Here is a 20968-nt window from a genome sequence, read left to right as displayed (position 1 = left end):
AAATATGAACAGCGCCGTGATTCTCATAAAAAAAGTTCTCACACTGCTCATCTTATGGAGACAGAAATTGCACAGACTGCTGAATCGCTCTGGATTTATTAACCTGTCGTATCTCCGCGAGATTGCTCGCTGCAGCCTCTCCAGTCACAACGACTTCATCCCCACAGAAAGGTTTTAGTCAGAAGGTGATTTCTGTAGTAGAGATTTGGGTGCTGTGGCATTATGTCTATCTATGCTGCAATAAAATTATAGACAGTTATGGATTTCATGCGTGTCATGAAAATTTCCATCACATGTAATCAGATCTTACAGACAGTCAGGTCAGTGTGATTCATAAGACTTAGTATGAATCAGTTGTAGCTATTTGACCTCCAGATTAATGATTAATTTTAGCCATCTAAGAAATGAGACAGCAGCACTTTTCAATGCTTTTCTGCTCGTAACAATCACATCTAGCTGTCAAGGGTGTCGGACACCTCGACAGTCATCTTTGACCAACAGATTCTCCAAATGACCACGTCTAAATTAAAACCCTTTTAGACATGCACTTCTTTCAGGTAATCTGACAGCATCTGAATGTGTCAGCTGCACGTTTGCATGTGCCCCTATTTGGTAAAAGTTTTGGTAAAACTGTAGTCTTGCTAAGCCGAACCTCTGAGCATTTTTGGATCACTTTCAACATGGCACAAGTCTGAAGTAAAAGTCTACCCAAAAATGAAAGTGATCTGGGTTTCGACAAAACATTAAGAGGAGTTGAAGTTCAGCTTGTTGCTTCCAGCTGTTTGTGGAAGGTTTTCCTCTAAATTTACGAAATACCTGCAGCATCAAATAGCTGCAGGATCAAAATGAGTCTCTCCAAAGAGAGATAGAGAGAGCTGCATGCATTTACACACATGGAACAAAAGAAGTAGCATCATTAATTACTTCTAATTTTAAATTATCCCCGGCATGGAGACAGGATCAATGATGATCTAATGGCAGGTCACATGATGTACTTTTATTTATCAGTTGGATGAGCTGTCACATGGCGTCACAATGTAAAGGCTGCAGTTAAATCATTTGTTACACCGGATTTATTCTCTTGCTTATTAGTGCATCATTATGCATTATGTCATTTAATGTATCGTCCAATCCTGAATGTTGGTACTGTGGCTCCTCCTGTCAATGTCATGGGTGCATTTGAATAAAATCACGAGGAACATTAATGTGAAGGTGACCTACGTTTGCATCAAATAATGTCGTCACTTTAACAGGGTGATGAAGTCAGCAACATTGCATACCCTACATCTGAAAAGGGCTTCAGACTGCACAGACCACCCCGTGCACTCTCAGTACAATTTGTGCTTGTAGTACTCCATTCAAGTGCAAAACAAGTAAAAACCTGCATTTGTTGCAATATCCTTGTTTAATTTGCACGTGCACTTTTGTTTTTGTGTACACTGTATGTACAGGACACATTTCAGAATTTGTTTTCTTCCACATTTGTTTATTGTAATTGTGATTTCTTTTGTCTTGTGCCCATGACTGCAAGGCAAGTTGCCTAAACTGACTGAATTAAACTGAATCTTGTGCCTTGTTTTCTTGCAGATGGTTACACAACAGATGATATAGAGTTCTACTGGAAGGGAGGAGACACTGCTGTGACCGGAGTCACACGAATTGAGCTCCCTCAGTTCTCCATAGTCGACTACAAACTGGTCTCCAGGAACGTGGTCTTTTCCACAGGTGAGTAAAGGACACAACAGTGGTGTTTGAGATAATGCATTATTGTTTATATTTAATCCTCTGAACCAGTGTTTGAAAGGTATGTGTTTGTTTAAAAAATCACCAAAATTACACCAGTTATTAAAGCTAGAAACTAAAAACAGAAGGAATTATCTGATTTTTAAATGTCCAACGGTTCTTGAACTTTAGTGATTTGTGATTTCATCAGAAAAATCAAGATATTTGATCAAAATCACTTCATTCTATATGTCCCATTAAGACATTGCCACAAATAAACCAGACATTGAGTTCTCTCTACTTCTAGTCGTGGTTGTGCTGTTTCTACAGAGGTGCAGGATTTGTATTGCCATGAAAAATGAGCCCACACTGAGTAAAAATGTAAGAGGAGCAAAAAACGCAGAGAAACTGCTTGGGGTTCATCGGGTTGAATTCATGTAAAGCACCTTATGGGGCTCTTTCTTCATGTTCAGTTATATGCCCTTAAATCAGCTCAAAACATGTGTGCATGTAACATCAAATATTCATGACTAAATAAGCATATATCAAAGTTGAGAACTCCCTATTATTTATTAATAGTTTGACACAATGTCAACACAGCCAACAAAATAAAAGCAGCATGACAGCAGTTCTCTGCCAGCTTGTACTGAAGATGTATTCAGGTACAGTCCTGTGTTTAGTTCTTTCCTTTTTTTACTAGAGTCCAACACACTATTATTATAGACATGTCAGTATTGTCTATCCATCCATTATCTATACACCGTGTAATCCTCATTAGGGTTGTGGGAGGGTTGGAGCCTATCCCAGCTGACTACAGCAAAGGCAGGGGACACCCTGGACAGATCACCAGTCTATTACAGGGCTACATATAGAAACAAACACTGACACTCACATTCACACCTACGGACTATAATACCAGGAGAAAACCATGCATGCACAGTGAACCAGGGAACTTCTAGCTGCAAGGCAACAGTGCTATCCACTGATGCACTATGCAACCCCCTGTCATTTTCTGTCTATCTGTCTGTCTGTCTGTCTGTCTGTCTGTCTGTCTGTCTGTGTATATATATATATATATATATATATATATATATATATTATACATGCCATACTGCAAGTAAAACAGGAGATGTTGCATTTACTGTGTGAATACAGGACTGTTGCTGAGTCCTGATTGCCATACAGGTTTTCTTGAGTAACACTGCAGCATGCATGATTAAAACTCTTCAAACGCTGTCAGAAATTTATAAGCTGATTGGCAGAATACTTTGTCAATGCCTTTAGAGCTTTACAAGTATCAGCGAATCTGCTGCATTGTACAGTTTGGGATTTCTTAAAAACAATGTGTGCATCATATGTGAGCCTCTGTCATCAGAACTGGGAATAATAATGAAGAAGCAGTTCCTGTCTGATAAGCCACATGTCACGAGTAACAATCAAGCAACACTCAAAGCTACTGTGGACAGACTGGGACAGACAAGCGCATTAACAGAGCAGAGCAGCTGATGTGAATTAGCATATTCAGGCCTTAGTGGGCAATCAAAGTGACAGCACATTGAAAGACTAACAAATCAAAGAAGAATAGCAGCCATAACTGCAGGAGAAGAGGAGGCAAAATGTTTACAATCTCACTGTCAACTTAGGAGTATATTCTAATGTCTGCACCACATTAGGAATGACAAGTTTCCTGCTATCACATGCTGTTAATATGTAACATTTTATGTATATCGGCTCCAAATATCAAATATGGGTCTTACTTGAGCACCAATAATTGGAATTAGTCCTGAAACACAAACTCAGTAGATACACCTTGTGCTCTTGATTGTGTTCTTCGAGCTGTTTCTTAGCTGTATTTGTGGTGATGTCCTACTGAGGAAGCTGGTGCCATCAGAGAGCTCTTTTGATTTGTGGGTGGATGGTACATGCCAAAGTAATATCCACATGAAAGCCAGAACAGGTGCGAAACATTTCACTGTAACGAGATAATCAATGTTTTTCACTTCACTCGTTGGTCGTTTTGATGCTGTATATAAATACGAGGTGTTGGATAATCTTAAGACTAAGTTCCATCAGATGATTTGCAGCTTGAACCGTGCTCGCTTGTTTCCATGGCGATGAAATCAATTCATGAGACCATCACCATAGGAACCAAAACAAAGTGATGTTTCTCCTGAATTAAAGAGGGCTGATTCTTCTTCTGTGTCGTGTCCTGCAGGTGCCTACCCTCGACTGTCTTTGAGCTTCAAGCTGAAGCGAAACATTGGATACTTCATCCTGCAGACGTACATGCCCTCCATCCTCATCACCATCCTTTCCTGGGTGTCGTTCTGGATAAATTATGACGCCTCAGCTGCCAGAGTTGCATTAGGTACGATGTGTCCTGTGCAGGGAGGTGACCTCAGGTCTGTTGTTTAATCTACAGGCAGATGTCATCTGTGTTTAATAGATTGGGCCTGCAGGCTTGTGAATGGTGGCCACCCCTGCCACAAAGCAAGAAACCTGACAGAAGCATTTAAACTATGATAGAGTCAAAGTGGAGTCAAACAGAGAATGAATCTGGGATTGATGGTAAATGTGAATGCCACTTGACCCTGTAACTCCTAGCAGGTTGACTGGTTCATTTCTACCTCTGTACAGTCACGTCAACCCAGATGCTTTCATGGTCGTCCTTTTATCATTCAGCAAAGTAATGCCTTACACTTGATCACATGATGTTTCATTTTAACACAATTGCAGGTCCACGCTACATGAATCTGTCATTATTGGTGTTGTATTTAACACACATGTTGACCAAAGGATATGGCCAAACAATTATTCACATTATTATTCAAATTGTAATGTGATAAGTGCAATATTCAAATCACAGAAACTGCATTTTTTGGATGATGCTCAAATTTGTCCAAAACACCTTTTTAAATGAAGCATCATAGTGCTACATAGATACCCCAGCCTACGAATCAAAAGGGAACACATTTGACGAACAGAATCACCATTCCTGCCAAAACTGGCTCGTATCTCAAATATATAAGTATTTGCAATACAACTTTTTTTGCATATCCTTCAGCCCTGTCATAGCTTCAGCTGCAAGGAGAGAAGGAAGACAAGTTACAATATATTTGCAGAAGTTGGAAACTTAAAGCATCATACAGCAATATATCCACTTAACACCATGTGTCAAGAGAAAAACTATTCCAAGAAAACCTACACCAACTATTGAAACATTACCTTCACATTGGCACTGACAACTACATTTTAATGTTGGGTGTTTTTCTGCTTCACTTCACACTTTTTATCTTCAGATTTCAATTTGCAAGTTCTTCTCCTTCCAGTCTTGCAGTTCCCTTAAACCACTAATGCTTAGTCTTTTGCTGCAGTTGCAAACCACATTGCTCACACAGGTAAGAAAGGACAGATTAAAAACAGGAAGTATGAAGAGAAGACAGTGGCGGGATGCAGGTGGGAGGTAATGAGGATGTTCTGAATGGATGGAAACACTGCAGAAAATGTGACTGTTTGTTACGCCGGATACGCTGATGACTGATGGCCTCTTTCCCCCCTGAGATGCTGCGCAGTTGATGGAACGTTTGCTGTGAAATCACGTCTAGCTCATAAGATTCACCGTGCCGACCTGCGAGGATGACAGGTTGAACGTTTCTGGCCTGCAAAAGATATTTAGTGAACTGAAATTTGTGTGAGGTGACATTTGGATGTATCAGGGGAAGGACTTTCAGTAAAGGTAAACTAAGCAGGGACAGCATTTCCATCCATGTGGTCTGCTCCCCACTCGGTTATTCGCTCGTCCCTGCAGTCAGTGTTTTTATATTAACAGTGGGTCAAATAAGCAGGTCCAGTGTAAAATGGGTCACTCAGAGTGATGAACCGACAGAGAATCATCACTCGACTCCTCAGTTCTCCTCGGCTCTCCAAAGCATTCCAGTGTCTTTCAGCGACAGCTTTAATCTTACTGGTCTGGTTCAGTCTCAGCAGCATCATATTCGGCTCCGGCACAAAGCCGTTTATAGCGAAAAACTCTTAAAATATCTGCACCCTACCTTTCCAGCACCAAATGTTACACTGACATGGTGAACACAGTCAGTCGATTACTGACTAAAGAGACAGTCATTTCCCTCAGAGTTTGGTGCAGACCCAAACACTGTTAAGAGGAGAAAGCTTGAAATGTGTTTGAATTATGTTCAGGTCACAGCATGATCAATGACTGGATTATGTTCAGAGACAAAGTTTTCTTTTCAGTAAATGAAGCAACACATTCATGATCTACTTTGCACTGTGTATTTACAGGTTTGGACTCTTGTGCTATCATTGTTCTTCTTCAGAAATGGTTTCCAGGTACATCATGTTGGGCTGCATTATTCCAGTATTACATGTAGCTAACATGTATCGTAGAGTAGTTTCACTGTGTTGGAGCAGAGTGGTAGGTGAGCTGGTGTGCTCGATCTGCAGCAAATGGGGAGGGACGGGTGACTTCATAGATCTGCCTATTCTAGAGGAAGTCCTTTTATGCCAGGAAAGGTTTACGTTCATGAAAAACAAACTTCTAAATATGTAACTTTGATACACAGAGATGAATTTTAAGGGATTTGAGAAAATTGTTCCTTAAATAAAAGCCATGGTTGACTTTTTGGTCATAAAGCCGACCACAGCCTTTCCCAAACTTTCAAGTCCTGCCAGTAGCTAAATAAAACTGTAACCACCAGTGCTATAGTCACCCCAAGTAAATATTGTACTGCAAAAAAACAAAAGCATGCTGTTAGTTAGCATATTACTGATATTTTCATATCGTGTCTGTCACTTGTCACATGTTAATTGTGTAACTTGTGCTAATACAAACCAGAATCCATGAACAACTTTGTTTTCTTCACAATGCATTTTCTGTCACAGTTTGGTTGTAAAGAAATACAATTCCTAAGAGACATGTTTGACACAGACAGCTTTTTTGTATGCAATCACTATTTTATGAAGTGGTGAATTTGTGAACTGTTTTCCTCAGTTGGAGAAACAATTATTTAATACTGCTTTAAACAACATTCAACTGCTGCAATGGTAAATAAAAATTAGGTTAGTACTTTTCAGTAAATTCCTTGCGAGCAAACAGTGTGGCACAAATATTCAAGCGTAGCGTGGTGTTGACTTCCTGCTCAAATTTGACTTTTTTATCATTCTTTGATCAGATAGTTTCCAATTTAATTTGGTTAAAGTAAACATTGTATTTATGAAATGTTCAGCCACTTGATTCTAGACAAAAAGATATGAGAAAATTGGATTCTTTTGTCAAAATTAAATAACTTTTTGTCGTACAGTAAATTATCCCTAGTTACCATTGTGCAAAGCAATACTGTTGAGTTCAGCATACTATCACAGTATGTTCCCTTCAGCCTGTTCTAGGCTGCTGACTGGTGAAGTAACAAGAGACACAGCTGGATCTAATACTCTCTTAGACTTTCCACTGGCCTGTGATACTGAAACTAAAATAAGGCTCAGTTCACCGCTGGAAAACACCAAACCTCCACTACCTTCATTGATCTCTGCAAGAATAGTCGCTTTAATGGAAATCCTCATCCAGCCTCAGTGCAGTAAACGGTACTGCCTGCGTTAGGGAGAGCACATTACTGCAGCAATCATTAAGTCAGCTGCATGTACACTATCTTAAGACGAGTGTAGTAGGTTTCAGGAGGCCTGGTGGGCTGTTAGAAGTGGAAGCACCTCTGCAGGGTCAGGACTCTTCAGGAAACTCGGTCCTCTGGTTCATCTGCTGTAACGCCTCCTTGTTGAGAAGAAAGCTGTCTGAGACACCATGAGATCAATGCAAGTTAGAAAGCTTTTACACTTACTGTGCTGTCCAAATTTAATCACTGTCTGTGTGATGATTTATGACAGGTTTCCATTCTGTCTGCCATTATGGTGGTGTGAATATCCTGAGCAAAACTACATTTGCAAGGATACCCATCAGACTCAGCAGTGGAAAAAGACGTCTAAAGTGGGATGTTAACAAATTAAACCGTATATTTAGATGGAATCTCTGCAGCTGCATAATTTATGATGTCTGTGATTTTCACTTCTTAACTTACCCATCTACTTCAGCCGTTGTAAAGTTGATGCAGCAGTGCTGCACAGTTTTTCGAGAGGTTTGTTGAGTATCTGTCTCCTCTGGACTCTCAGAGAGTTTAGATTCTTGCTTGTCCCTTTGTTATGCAGAAATCGATGCCATGTACCCACAGCACTCTCGACTCCCCCACACACACCATACAGTGAAGCATTTTTTGTTTTAATTATGTAAGCCTGAATCGACAGAAATAGACTCACCGTCCAGGTTGGTGAGCCATCCAGGAGACACAGAAGCAACACAGGCACATTACTGTCGATGGTGTTTATTGCTGAGAGACTGACTCCACTGCTGTTTGTTGTGTATCTGCTGAGTTTGTTCACCCAGTGTGTGCTGGGATGAGCTCACCACGATCCATCCAACAAGTCTGAAGGTTTTTATTTGTTTGGACTTTTTTTTAATTATCAGTGATGAAAAGTTACCTGCATCTGATGAAAATGACTCATACTTAGACCTTGGCAGGAAAATAAAGTGTTCGACTTTACTTTTCGAGAGTAACACTGTGGGAATTGATTTTCTTTTCTTCCAGGGATCACCACTGTGCTGACCATGACAACCATCAACACTCATTTGAGAGAGACTCTACCCAAGATCCCCTACGTCAAAGCTATAGACATGTACCTGATGGGCTGCTTTGTGTTCGTCTTCCTGGCTCTGCTGGAATATGCCTTCGTCAACTACATCTTCTTTGGACGAGGTCCTCAGATGCAGAAGAAGCTGGCCGAGAAGGCGCAAAAGGCAAATAATGACCGCAATAAGTTTGACGTTCCCAAGGTGAGAATCAGTTCCAAACACTGGGGAGGTGTTGTGTGCGTTTTTATAGCTAACCGCTGTTCAGCAAATCTTTACTCTAGGGCTGAATGTTAAGGATATAATTTGTATATAATCAACTGTAGCGCATCCAGTGATTGTATCGACCACATGGATCAATTCCCCTTGACCGTGATGGAAATATTTGTGATGTTAATTCACAGTTGATCAGTACTTTTAACAAACTAGTCTTAGAGGTTACTGATTTGTTTTCATTTGTTTGCACAATACAACTAATTAAAAGCTCTGTAGCAGTTTTTAATCTTCGTTTCCATGTTTGAAATTGCATTACATTAAAATTTACAAATTGAAATGAACTTTTTGGCTCATCGGCTGAAAAATCCACCAGTCAAGTATAATAACAATAATTAATCCCCATGTTGTGTTGCATATATACATTTCTTTAAATTCAGATAATGAGGTATTATGTTGAATACAAATCTAAAAAGAGGTCATAGCAAAACTAAACAACAAGTAATCAATGTAGTAACACTCAAAAAGTCTTGACTTTTAAATTCTAAATAATTTATTGCTATTAAATGCTAATTAAGCCTCAAATATTTAAGGAAATTTGAAGGTTTTTTAAAAAATGTATAAGATGCTAAATCATTTTAATCAACATAATTGTCTCCATCAGACTCCTCACTCTTCTCACTCTTTACCTAACAGTGATAGTTGGCTATTGTTTGTTGGTTGGGATTATGGTTAGATTTCGAGAGTTACACAAAAATGGAGTCATCAGAAACAGAGCAGGTTCTCCAATGAGCACGTGTGTGAAAAATGTATTATTTGTAGATGCTGGTAGCATCCCATACAATAATAAATTTGATTGTAATATGTTTTTTTGTGTTTTTGTGTAGATCAAATGAAAGTGAATATGCAGTTACCAAATCTATTTTTTTGGTAAAGTGAGGTTAAGTCCCAAGTTGATTTCTGAAATTTATCTCTGAAGATCATCAAAAGCAATAGAAGAGATATATGAGCCAAAACATCATGGCTTCCCTACCTGATAGACTGTTGGTCCTTCTTGTGCCAGCAGCTCCAACCCTCCGAGGTCTGGGCTGCTTTTCATTATGCTAACGAATGCTGCTTCACATCCTCTCTCCTCATGTCATCCAGAAATGTTTCTTTTGTCTATCATGGAGAATTTTCCAAATATTTCGATGCACCTTGATGAGACAAGGGGGTGGATAGCTTCTGGACTAGCTTTTAACAAGGAAACACAAGTGCAGCCTACCTGTCACATCTTTAGCTGAAGCAGCTTGGACACAAGGAGAAATGTCAGTGTGATGAGAAGCACTTCAGGACTCCAGAAGACCTCTGATGTGCAGCTGTTGGTCTCCACTAACAAGACTTGTGCATCAGATCCTGTAAATTCCAGTCCTGTAAATTGGCAATAGCAGCTGCTGTCTGTCAGAGCTGTTCACTAACATCCTCCAAAACCCTGTCATTGATTTATGGTTTGCCATCACTGTCAGCCAATATTTACCACTGCTGACCTGCAGCACCACTCCATCCTTGCCGTTTCCAAGACGACGTGACCCAGACATCTGACTGTCACAATTTGTCAAAGTCACTCAGGTCTTCACACCCGAATGAATCATCCACCTCCGATATGATGACAATGTAAACAAATCAATTCCAGACCTTGACATGCATCAGTGACATGATAATCAACATCATTCTCTCACCTGTGTGGGGTCATAATGTTTTGGCTCATCAGTGTTGTAAACCCACGTTCTAGATGATCCACTGTCAGGCAGAGCTCCCTATTAGCTCCCAAAATTACACAACTACCCTAATATTAAGAAGTCAACAGCAAGGTTGACAGTTTTGAGCTCCGTTGTCACAAAGAGCAACAGTGAAATCTGCTAAAGGTAGGATTATGACAAATATATGTGACTGGATTAAGGATTGACCATTTACAGGTCTGACTGATTACCAGTGTTGATGTTTAGAATTTCTCAGATTACCTGTTTTGTAATTTTTATTGGCTAATTATTGCTAAATATGTTGAACGCTCTACTTTGACTCTAATGCAGCTGGCCGTCTCTCTCTGTACAGTCACTCTGTCCTCTCAGTAATGTCCCGCCCACAGGACTCTGTGATTGGTTACATTTACGATGATTGACAGCTGTTGTTTACACAGAAGGACAGATGAGTGCATTTATAGAGTGGAGCAGCTCCAGTGAACTAGTGAAGCTGTGTTGGGAAGATGAAGTAGCAGCAATCGCTACAAATCAGGAAATTAGCTACTTTCTCAGTGGCTAAGGCTACGCTAACAGCTCGTGGCTAAGTTAGATGGCAGCCACAGATTACTGTGAAAAACAAAAAGCGAAAAACAATAGCAAGTAATGCTTTCAGATATGGAACTTAGTGGGAAATAAAAGTGTCAAAACAGTGACAAAATACCAAAACAGAGAAGAACAACAGGTAGAGCTGCAGGAGACTAACTGTTATTGATCTCAATCAGTCACATAGTCAGCAGAGCAGATCATAGTCACCTCACCTGATGCTCAAACCTCATCACTTGTATTTCTAATGTACATATTTACTTATGTAATCCTTATTAATGATGTAATCTAGTTATAAATGACAGGTCCGCTGCTATCACATGCTGTTAGTATATAATATTTATTGTGTATTACTTTAAATATTGGTTGTCTGCCTTTCTTGATTACTATTATTAAAAAAAAAACATTTTGATCGATCCTGAGACTGGATGAGTATTTCACAATTATGATGTATTTTCAAACATGGAAACAAAATGGACCGTGGTTCAGTGATTGTGATGAATCACAGATTTTACTGGTCCACATAGAAGGACTCTTCCAGCGTCTTTCTGTGACTGTGAAGCTCTGTGAGCATCAGCTACCACCTGACCAAAGCTCAGATGAAGGAGTTTGTGTTTGTGTTTCTCCCGGCTAGTCCCTTCTGGAAGGAGGCTATTGCAAGTTCTCGTCTCTTAAACAGTCCAATCAGGTACAAGGGCGTCGTCACTCACGACGGGTGAGTGTCTGTCACTGCCTGTAGTGTCACATCTGTGAACCCACCACTGAAACTTTGCTGCCGCGGTGCAAAGTTTGACCTCCTCATTTAACCAAGGAACATGCTTTTTATCACAGCATCCTCCTCGACCAGCCATTTCTCTGACCTCTACCATCGTATGAGTATCTTCCTCTTAACGCTGCTTTTCCCTGTGTTGTGTCTCATGTTTTTATTGTTGTGTTTCTGTCTCTTATTGTCCTGTATGTGTTGTGACTCAGTCTGCCTGCTAAGGGCCAGTGTTGATCAGGCAGCTTTGTCCCACACATCGTCAAAAATCAGTTAAGGATCAAAACTTGGAGTCTTGAAAAAGTTCTGAAGAAAGTCTTTAGGCAGTTTTCAGATTCTGATGTGTGAATAATATCTATTCAATACAGAGGCTGTAAGAACAAACATGAGCAAAATATCGAGATTTTAACTAAATGCACACAGCGTTACATTGTCTTTTATACTCATACAAACCCTTTCTAAACACTCCTCTTCTGTTCTGAAAAGCCACAATCTGTCGTCTTAAGACCCAGTCAAAACGTATATGATATAATCTTACCAAAAGTTAGACCACCTCCTCTTTTTTGTTTCTGCTTGGCTCAGCATTCTATAGGTTTCAACTCACGAGAACGGACGTAGAGAGGGCATGAACTTCCAGGCTTATGCCTTATACGGGCTTCATTTTGGTTGCTCCAGGAATATTCAGTGTACTCATAACTTCATTTGACATGTTAGGTCTTCCGATCTTATCTTTGTTAGCTCTTAAATTTGATTCACACATCCCATTTGTCTAATTTTATCATTTGTTCAATCATAAAATACCACAACATAAATGTAAACAAACTATTGTAGCCATCACTGAGCTTATTGTTAGGTTATTACAGCCTTAGTCCTCAGTGTGCAGATGCAGATTTATTTTGTGCATTTCTAAAGATGAAATTGGTTGATTTAACTATGCATATCTTCAACTTGTCTTAAATGAAAGATGAACCACATGTATGAACCTCAACTTTTGTATGATATACTCCTACTACTTTCTGCCAAAAAAAATCCACTTCCTAGATGTACATACACAAAGTACGCTGAGCAACTTGACAGTTTTCTGTGGTGCAAAATGATGATTATAGTATGACTTCAATGTTATGTCTGTTTTATTCTGTGATACATGTATAGCTACTTCCAGGAAATTACTTGAATGAAATATGATTTTATACGTTTTGTTTCCGATGATGTGTTGCTCCTACAAATAATCGGAGGAAGGAGTCGATATCACACGGGGTCGAGGAGGCTTTAATTTATATGTGAGCTCTGATGGGGATCTCAGAATGTCCACATTTCATTCTCATATCGTAGAATAAAATCAGATGGCGTCATGAGTTTGCGCCAAAGTTGACAGAAAATAAATATTCCCCTTGTCACCTCCTCTCATGCCATGTAACCACATTCCTGTATCACTGTGTTCATCTTGTGCCTCTATTTTTGCCACACAGGTCCAAATGATTTATCTGTTTTTGTGTGGGCAGCAATAGTTGTCATGACATTAGTGTTAGAGCCGTCCAGTCCAACCTTGAGCTGAATTGTGAGAAGTGATTTAACTTTGGGACAGAAAACCTGCTTTTGAAGGCCGCTCTCTGTTTCCTGGGCTGTAATCAGTCAGCTGCTGGAGGAGTTCGGCCCCGGGCCCCTGACACTTGCTGCACATGTGTCATCAGTCACCGACGCCTCAGCTTCAGCCCATTTTTAACCGCTGCTGTCTGTCGTTCCTAGGTCGACTCCCAGGGGAACATTTTACTGACAACCTTGGAGATGCACAACGAGGTGGGAGGGAACGAGATGACAACCACCGTCAGTGAGACTCACAACTCCTCCTCCATGGTGTTTGACAACTCGGGGGTCCAGTACAGGAAGCCGAGCGCACCGCGAGAGTCGGGCCGCCTCAGCTTGGAAAGGAATGCACATCTTAAGAAAACCCGCCTGCGGAGACGATCCTCGCAGCTCAAAATCAAAATCCCCGACCTCACCGACGTGAACGCCATCGACAGATGGTCACGGATTATATTCCCCTTCACCTTCTCCCTCTTCAACCTCATCTACTGGCTTTATTACGTCAATTAACACACTGTGTTTTTTTAAGCCCATCTCTGACTCAATCTGGTTTCTGAATGAGAGACTTGTTTGTGACGAACCTGACACTGTAACTTTTTTTTTTATCAGAGTGAGTGCAGACTTTGACGCTCAGACGGTGCACAGTCATAAGGATTAATCTACAGAACATGTGTTTTACAAAGACTCGCATGTACAGACAGTAACTCTCTGCTCCAACCCCTGTGAACTCCTGAGACAACGATCTCATGGGTTGAAACACACACTCTTTGCAGTGTTGTATCTCCAGCTGTTTACACTTCTTCACATCGGTTCTTAGATCTGTCCCCAGAATATAATGTGGTCACATTATTACAGCTTAGTGCAAATGACAAGTATTCATAGTATTACTGCAGCTCTAATCTAATCCATCAACCTGCACGGGAACATATATGGACAAACACAATGTGCACATCTAAGCTAAAATCTGACTTAATGATCTGGAAATGATTTATGATAATTGTGTTTACATGCGAATTAGTGTCCCTGTTATGAGGTTTCTCACAGTTTTGATCGTATTTGGGATGAGGCATTTACATGAAACAGGAAAAAGTGGTTCTTCATACCCCTGTATACATGATAAATACTAATATCGTGGTTACTGCATGTTTTTAGCACAGACACCTGTGAGGTCTACGACACAAACCATCAATTTAATTGACATTCCTGCTATTATTAGCCTAATCTTATTATATATTCTATAATGATTTTACTGGAGCGTTTGCAAACACTCATGCAAACACAGTCTGTGAAGCCAGACTTAAAGAAGAAGTTCTGATTTCTGGAAAAATATGCTTATTTTGCCTTGTTTTGTGAGAATTAATTGAACAGATCAGTACCCTTCTCATGTCTGTCTGTTAAGTCTTGAGCTACAGCCAGCAACTGGTTAGCTTAGCATAAAGAAACTGCTGAGCAGATTTTCCAAAATCTTGAACTGTTCCTTTAATTTGCCTCGGAGTTGATGCCACCGGCTGTTGTCTCGCTGTGACCTTGCTCCTGTGATTACCAAACACTGTGCAAAGATGTCAGAAAGTCTGTTAAAGCCCCGTTTTAATCAACAAGTGAATCCATACCAGCATTTCATACAACCATCATTCGTTGCCTTTACTTAAAGGAATAGTTTGGGATTTTTTTTTCTCATTAGCTTTCATTCCAAAAAGAAGATTGATACCACAGTATGCTGAATATCAAGCTAAAGCTAGCAGCTGATTAGCTCAGTGTAGCTTAGCTTAAAGACCGAACACAATTGGAACCTCTGATGCTAACTGCCACATCAAATCGACTAGCACGTGTTGAATAAAAATAAAATAGTGTTTTGGGGGATTACAAACTACTTTAACTTCTCTACCACACTGGAGACAAATCTTGCATTTTTTTTTTTACTCCACTACTAATTATTTGGTAACTGTAGTGACTTTGCACATTCTGATTAATAATATTGAATATATTCAAAAAAATTATTGTGGTGCAATAATGTTTGAAAATCCCACAGTGATCCCTTATGATTCAGCTACGATGAAACTTTATTGGTCCTCATCAACATTTACATTACTCTGAAAGGCACTATTCTGCATGAATTCTTTTAATTAGATTTTAATGCTCATACTGTGTTGTTGTTTGAGTCAAATCTATGTAAATACAAGATGTGACAACTTCGACCATCACTAAATTAAAAACAATATTATGCCACGCCATTTTTAAACAAATGTTCAGAAAATCTCTGTTAGAAAAATGAGAACGTTCCACATTTACTGAACAACTTTATATATTAAAGACCCTACAGTAATATGTATGTGAATTTACTGGACAAACTCTATAATTTAATAGGTCATTTGTGAACTCTACAGCTGACCTTTCAATAGCCAGGTTAGATGTTTCATATATTAATGCTAAGCTACGCTAACCGTCTGCTAGCTGTAACTTGGTATCAAAGTGGCTTCAGTCTTTAATTTCACTCACAACAACAAACTACATGCATTCAGGTATTTCCAAAATAACATCCTATTTCTTTGTCATTTACAGTGACCCATTTGCTTTTAAAAACATGCAGCTGACAAGTGGACAGATGATGTGTCAGTAGAGCTGCAACTAACAAATCTCCCAAATAGTTCATTATCAAAACAGCTGCTGCTTAATTTAAAGGCAACGAATCGACTGATTGGTTAATGGTTGTGGCTCTGTGTCACATGACATTAGTGCAGACATTCCCTGGCTTTCATTGCAAACTTGTACACTATCTGTTCAGTTTAAACTTATTTCACTGTTGTTGTGCTTTCACGACTGCCGTCACGATATTTCATTGAGTTTGTAAAACACATACACAGCACAGCAAAACTCCTACAGCGACTTCCTGTTTCCCTCCAGACTGCATGTTGTGAGAGGGCCGAGTCGTCGCTGCATCTCCAGGTCTGTCGGTCCTCTCTGGGGTTTGATGTACATACGGTTACTCTGCACACATTCTCTCAGCTACATGGCTACATGTTATCAGCGGTGTTTTGCTCAGTGATTTCTGGAACTTGCTGTTTTGTTTTGTTAGTCTTTACACAACATTATAATTTCCTATTTGTGAATGAAAATATAAACACAAAGTCACAGCTTGTGATTCTTTCCTTTCTTTCTTAGAGGTAGAACATGAGATCCTCCCAGTGAGGAAGAGGGGGATGTAGCATGTCAAAAAAAAAAACAAATAAAAAACACAACTGCTGGCAACTCGACACGCACCATCTGCACTGCCTAGCTGAGCGACTTGCAGGCGTAGGAGTGACACCACCTGCCAGAAGTCGACGCCGCTCAGCGACACCCGCGAGCCTGATGGAGCCCAGCGTCTCCGGCAGAAACGATGCATGTCTGATGTTCCAGCAGCACTTTCTCAATGAACGGAAACGCTTTGAAATATTTACTGCACTCGATTTCCCCCATGTTCCTTTGAAATCACTTTAAACCCTCCTGTTGTCTTCATTTACGAGCACCAAATAGATTGTGTCCTTGTCTGAACAAAATCCAAAAATTCAGCAAAAAATTCCACAAATTTCTGAAAATTTGCAAAACCTTCAGGAAGAAAATTCCAATAATTCCTTAAAATTTCCCTGAAAATTTTTATTTTAAAAAAAAAATTCCCCAAAATTGGAAAGAAAATTCTTGTAATATTTTCAAAAAATGAGTAAAAATCTTCCAAAAAAAATCCTGAAAATATCTAAAGTGATTACATATATATCAGTAAAACTTCTAATAATTTCTTGAAGAACATTCACAAAAAAATCAACCAAAATTCGCTGGATTTTGGTTGATTTTTATGTGAATGTTCTTATGAAACTTTTTTTTTAAAATTTTCCACCAAAAAAATGTTCAAAGATTTCCCAAAAATGTTGAAAATGTGGACGACAGAAGTTTCACTATGAAAATGTTTTTTTTCTCCACATTTTCAAACTTTAAACCGGGTCAATTTTGAGCTGCAGGACATGAGGGTTAATTCATTTTACTTTTTATAGGTTGCAGGCCGTCTGTTTTGTATTTCTCGTTCTGACTGTACCAAACCATGCTCTCAATACAAGGGTACACAACAAACTACGATTTTTGTGTAACTTTACACTTCTAGTAGGTTTGGTCAGACAGAACTGATCCAATCCAGCACCAACCATTGGGGAAAGAAAAAATCTGAAGTCACACTGATGATTCCTGCTTCAGAGTTCAAATTACATGCAATGAAATCCTCATTTCCAAAGAGCAGAGGTACAGTTATCAAACATATATCTTAAAAAGTTGTTTAGAATATGGAAGGGAACTTCAAACACTTTGTTCTTTTCGTTAAATCAGTTGTTTTCCAGTAGCTTTGCACTGACGTATGACGTGTCTGTGATTACATTTCATCCTGTGTATTATTATTCTGGTGTCCACACAACAGACAGCTTTGATCTACTGTTGAAAAGTCAGTAGAATCATAAATGTCTGGACAGAATTTCATGTCATAATGTGAAAAGTTGTTGATATTCCAAAGTGCGGATGCGGCTAAAAGAATCCACCTGAAGTCTACTGTACTTACTGCTCACGTTTTATGTTCATTTGCTGTTACAGTGCAATAAAGTCAGAGCAGAAATCGATCTGCAGCCGTAGGTAAACGAAGCTGGACGAGGTAATTCTCCTGTAGATCCTCGTCAGCAGAAACAGCCACGGCAACAACCAGAACAGAAAGTGTTTTAGTGTGTGAGCATCAACCATTGTATCATTTTCATAACCTGTAAGACGACTGTGAGCTGTAATCATTCATTAACCGTCTGCATTCATCATTTAGCTCCACATCCTTTCTCTGCTCCATTATGTCCCACTAACGTTACTCATTCTAATCTCATTTCTGTCACTGGGCCTGTTTGTTCCTTATTCCCGGCTGGTGTCAGAGCAGTGATCGGTGTACTGGAGGATAAATGGATCGCAGGATTCGGCTGCAGGATAAGCCGGAGCTGCAATAATTCAATCCGCAATCCGCTGCTGATTGATAGCGGTGCACTTCAGATAAATGAACAGCAGGTGTGTGTCTGGCTGTGTGCTGCACATTATGATGTGTGACACACAAGCGGCAGATTTTCAGGCCTGAAATTTCTCTCTCTTACATTATGGCGGAGTGTGAGCTGTGCAGGCTGCGGTCAGCCTGCTCTGATTAAATGGCTCTGTTCTGCTGACACATGAGATTAATCAAACCGCTGGAACTGGTCTGGGCTGAATGACTCTTAATGACTGAATGAAAGTAGGATGTCGTACGGTTAGCAGCGGCCCGTCTCTCCTGACATGCAGTGGTGTGTATGTAGCCATGTTCCTTATAGCGGTCATGTGAAATTTGAACAAACTTTAGGCCTGTTTCACTGTTGAGTGAATAAACTCAGCGCCATCAGAAGATTTGGTGATAAATGCTACATTAGCTGTATTATTAACCCTCATGTCGTCTGCAGGTAGATGGATCCGTTTTAAAAGTTGAGAATGTGGAAAATATATATACATATTTTCCACAGTGAAAATTCTGGATGTCCCCATTTCAAACATTTTTGGGAAATTTTTGAACATTTTTGGTGGGAAAAAGACAATGTTAAAAAAAAATGTTTCTTAGAACATTCACACAAAAAAAATCAACCAAAATCCAGCAAATTTTGTTGGATTTTGGTTGATTTTTTTGTGAATATTCTTTAGATATTTTTAGGATTTTTTTGGAAGATTTTTACTCATTTTTAAAATATCCTTAGAAGAATTTTCTTGCCCAGGTTGGAGGATTTTTAAAATAAAACTTTTAAGGGAAATTTCAGGAATTATTGGAATTTTTCTTCCTGAGGTTTTGCAAAATTTTCAGAATTTTGGGGAATTTTTTGGGGTGAATTTTTGGATTTTTTCAGACAAGGAAACAATTTTTTTTTTATCAGTCAAGTGAGTTAAACGGTTGCTAAACCAAAACTTGAATAAATTTCACTCTTAGTCTTTGGAAGGTTGCTGTAGTGGGATGTTTACTGGCATTCCGGCATCCAACACAGAGCCTGAGTCGGTAAAGGTAAACCCACCCAGAACATTTGCAAAGTCCACATTTTAGGGATGGTCGGAGACTTTTCATCCCAATGAGGTGCTTTTGGCAGCCGGACAAAAACTTCTGGTTGCATCTTTGACCACTGTTCTTGGCAGAACTGGTGCAGTTCAACTAAATGTGTAGCTTTTCAATGATTCCATCAAATTCTTATTGAAAAACTGGATACTCAAGACTGCAATGATAAACATGGTCTTTACAAGTGGATGAAAACTTTTGTTCATGTCTTGAATGAAGGGGAATTAAAGATAACTTGAACTAGAATTATGACTAGTCCCAGTTAAACCGTAGATATGTGAAACTGAAATTACAACTAGGCATAATTCAGCTGCAAAATATCTTCAGCTGAATTGTTGATATCTGTAATGACGAACACATGAATGGTAAAGGAGATTCTAATCATAGGAAGAACGTCATCGTGGATATCTAAAGTGTTCCTGCTGGCTCACTTTCCTTCTTACAGTGTCCATCGCTTTCTTTAAATTCAATTTGATCACGTCAAAGTGAGCTGAAAGTGAGTTATAATTAGAATCTGTAACAAACTAACAAACTCCTCCAGCTCTGTTCCTCATAAGCAGACGTCTTTGCTGTTTGTAAGAAGTGACAGTAGCACAAATAACGCCTGTTTTTTTAAAGTAAACCTCTAAAGCTTTTAGTTCAAACCTTAATTTAAAGCACAGAACGGGCCTTGGGAAAAGAAAAAAAAACATCAGCCCACTGCAGCCCATGAGCAAAGACTGAAACTAAAGTTGCCACGGCGTTGCTGTATATTCAGAGATGACAACTTTTAGAGAAACAAAAAGCTTCCTGTGTGATAGAATCCCTGAGGATGCTGGACTGTAAATGCAGCGCAACAAACAGCGCTTTGAGGATTTGACTGTATAATTAGGGTTTTTACAGGGAAGCTGTCAGATGGGTGGGTGAAAGAGAGAGAGAAAAGAGAGAGTGTCAGTCATAAAAAATTACAGATTTGTTCAGTAATTGGCATGTAAATGAGGGATCAGATGGTACACAACTGGGAGAGGAGAGCGCTCCTCAGGGAATCTTAAATGGACAGTGAGATATTTTTAACTGTTTGATCAGAACATAATGCTGGAGATTAGAGGAAACATTGTTGGAATGAAGCAAAAAAAATCTCACCTCTGTGTCTTCAGATTAAAGATAATGATCCTCGAGGTGTTTGCAATAAAGGAAACAAATCAGACACTTGATTGGGCTTCTTTGGGACGATAATTAGACCGAGGCAATAAGACGTTTCTGGGCGTAATGAGACAGACAGTTGGAATATCTGTACAGCCGCGCAGGATAATGAATCTAAATGAGCGATATTAAAACTGGAGGCGGCAGAAACAACAACAGCAGCTGCCATAAGAGACAGAAAATCCCCCCCCCCCCCAAAAAGAGCAGCTGGACAATAACCAGGAGCCAAAGCTGCAGCCACAAATTGGTTCTCCAGGTTCATCAGAGAAGCTCTTCATCAAGCAGCCGAGGAGATTTATCACCAGCAGCCGCTTTCTGCATGTTCACCGGAGCGTTTTACACAGAAAAATGCAACTTTTTAGAACTATACACTTAAAATTTGG

The 20968-nt window shown here is 39.6% G+C and overlaps 1 protein-coding gene across 2 annotated transcripts in view; it reads left to right on the top strand.

The window, feature by feature from the left end:
• The window catches only part of gabrb3 (gamma-aminobutyric acid type A receptor subunit beta3), a 34406-nt gene extending 17996 nt beyond the window's left edge, over positions 1–16410 (top strand). Inside the window, exons 6-10 of one of the 2 annotated variants that reach the window (XM_022201955.2) lie at positions 1588–1725; positions 3938–4090; positions 8373–8617; positions 11582–11662; positions 13454–16410. In XM_022201955.2, coding sequence (XP_022057647.1) covers positions 1588–1725; positions 3938–4090; positions 8373–8617; positions 11582–11662; positions 13454–13801 — 965 coding nt within the window. In that variant the 3' untranslated portion in view covers positions 13802–16410. The remainder of the gene's footprint in view (positions 1–1587; positions 1726–3937; positions 4091–8372; positions 8618–11581; positions 11663–13453) is intronic. The other variant, XM_022201956.2, reaches the window with a different exon arrangement.
• Positions 16411–20968: the final 4558 nt, after the last annotated feature.

This window comes from Acanthochromis polyacanthus, chromosome 4 (genome assembly GCF_021347895.1).
Source record: "Acanthochromis polyacanthus isolate Apoly-LR-REF ecotype Palm Island chromosome 4, KAUST_Apoly_ChrSc, whole genome shotgun sequence".
NCBI classification, from domain to species: Eukaryota; Metazoa; Chordata; class Actinopteri; family Pomacentridae; genus Acanthochromis; species Acanthochromis polyacanthus.
The sequence above is the reverse complement of the archived record's forward strand: the minus strand, read 5'-3'. Positions and strand labels throughout refer to the sequence as shown.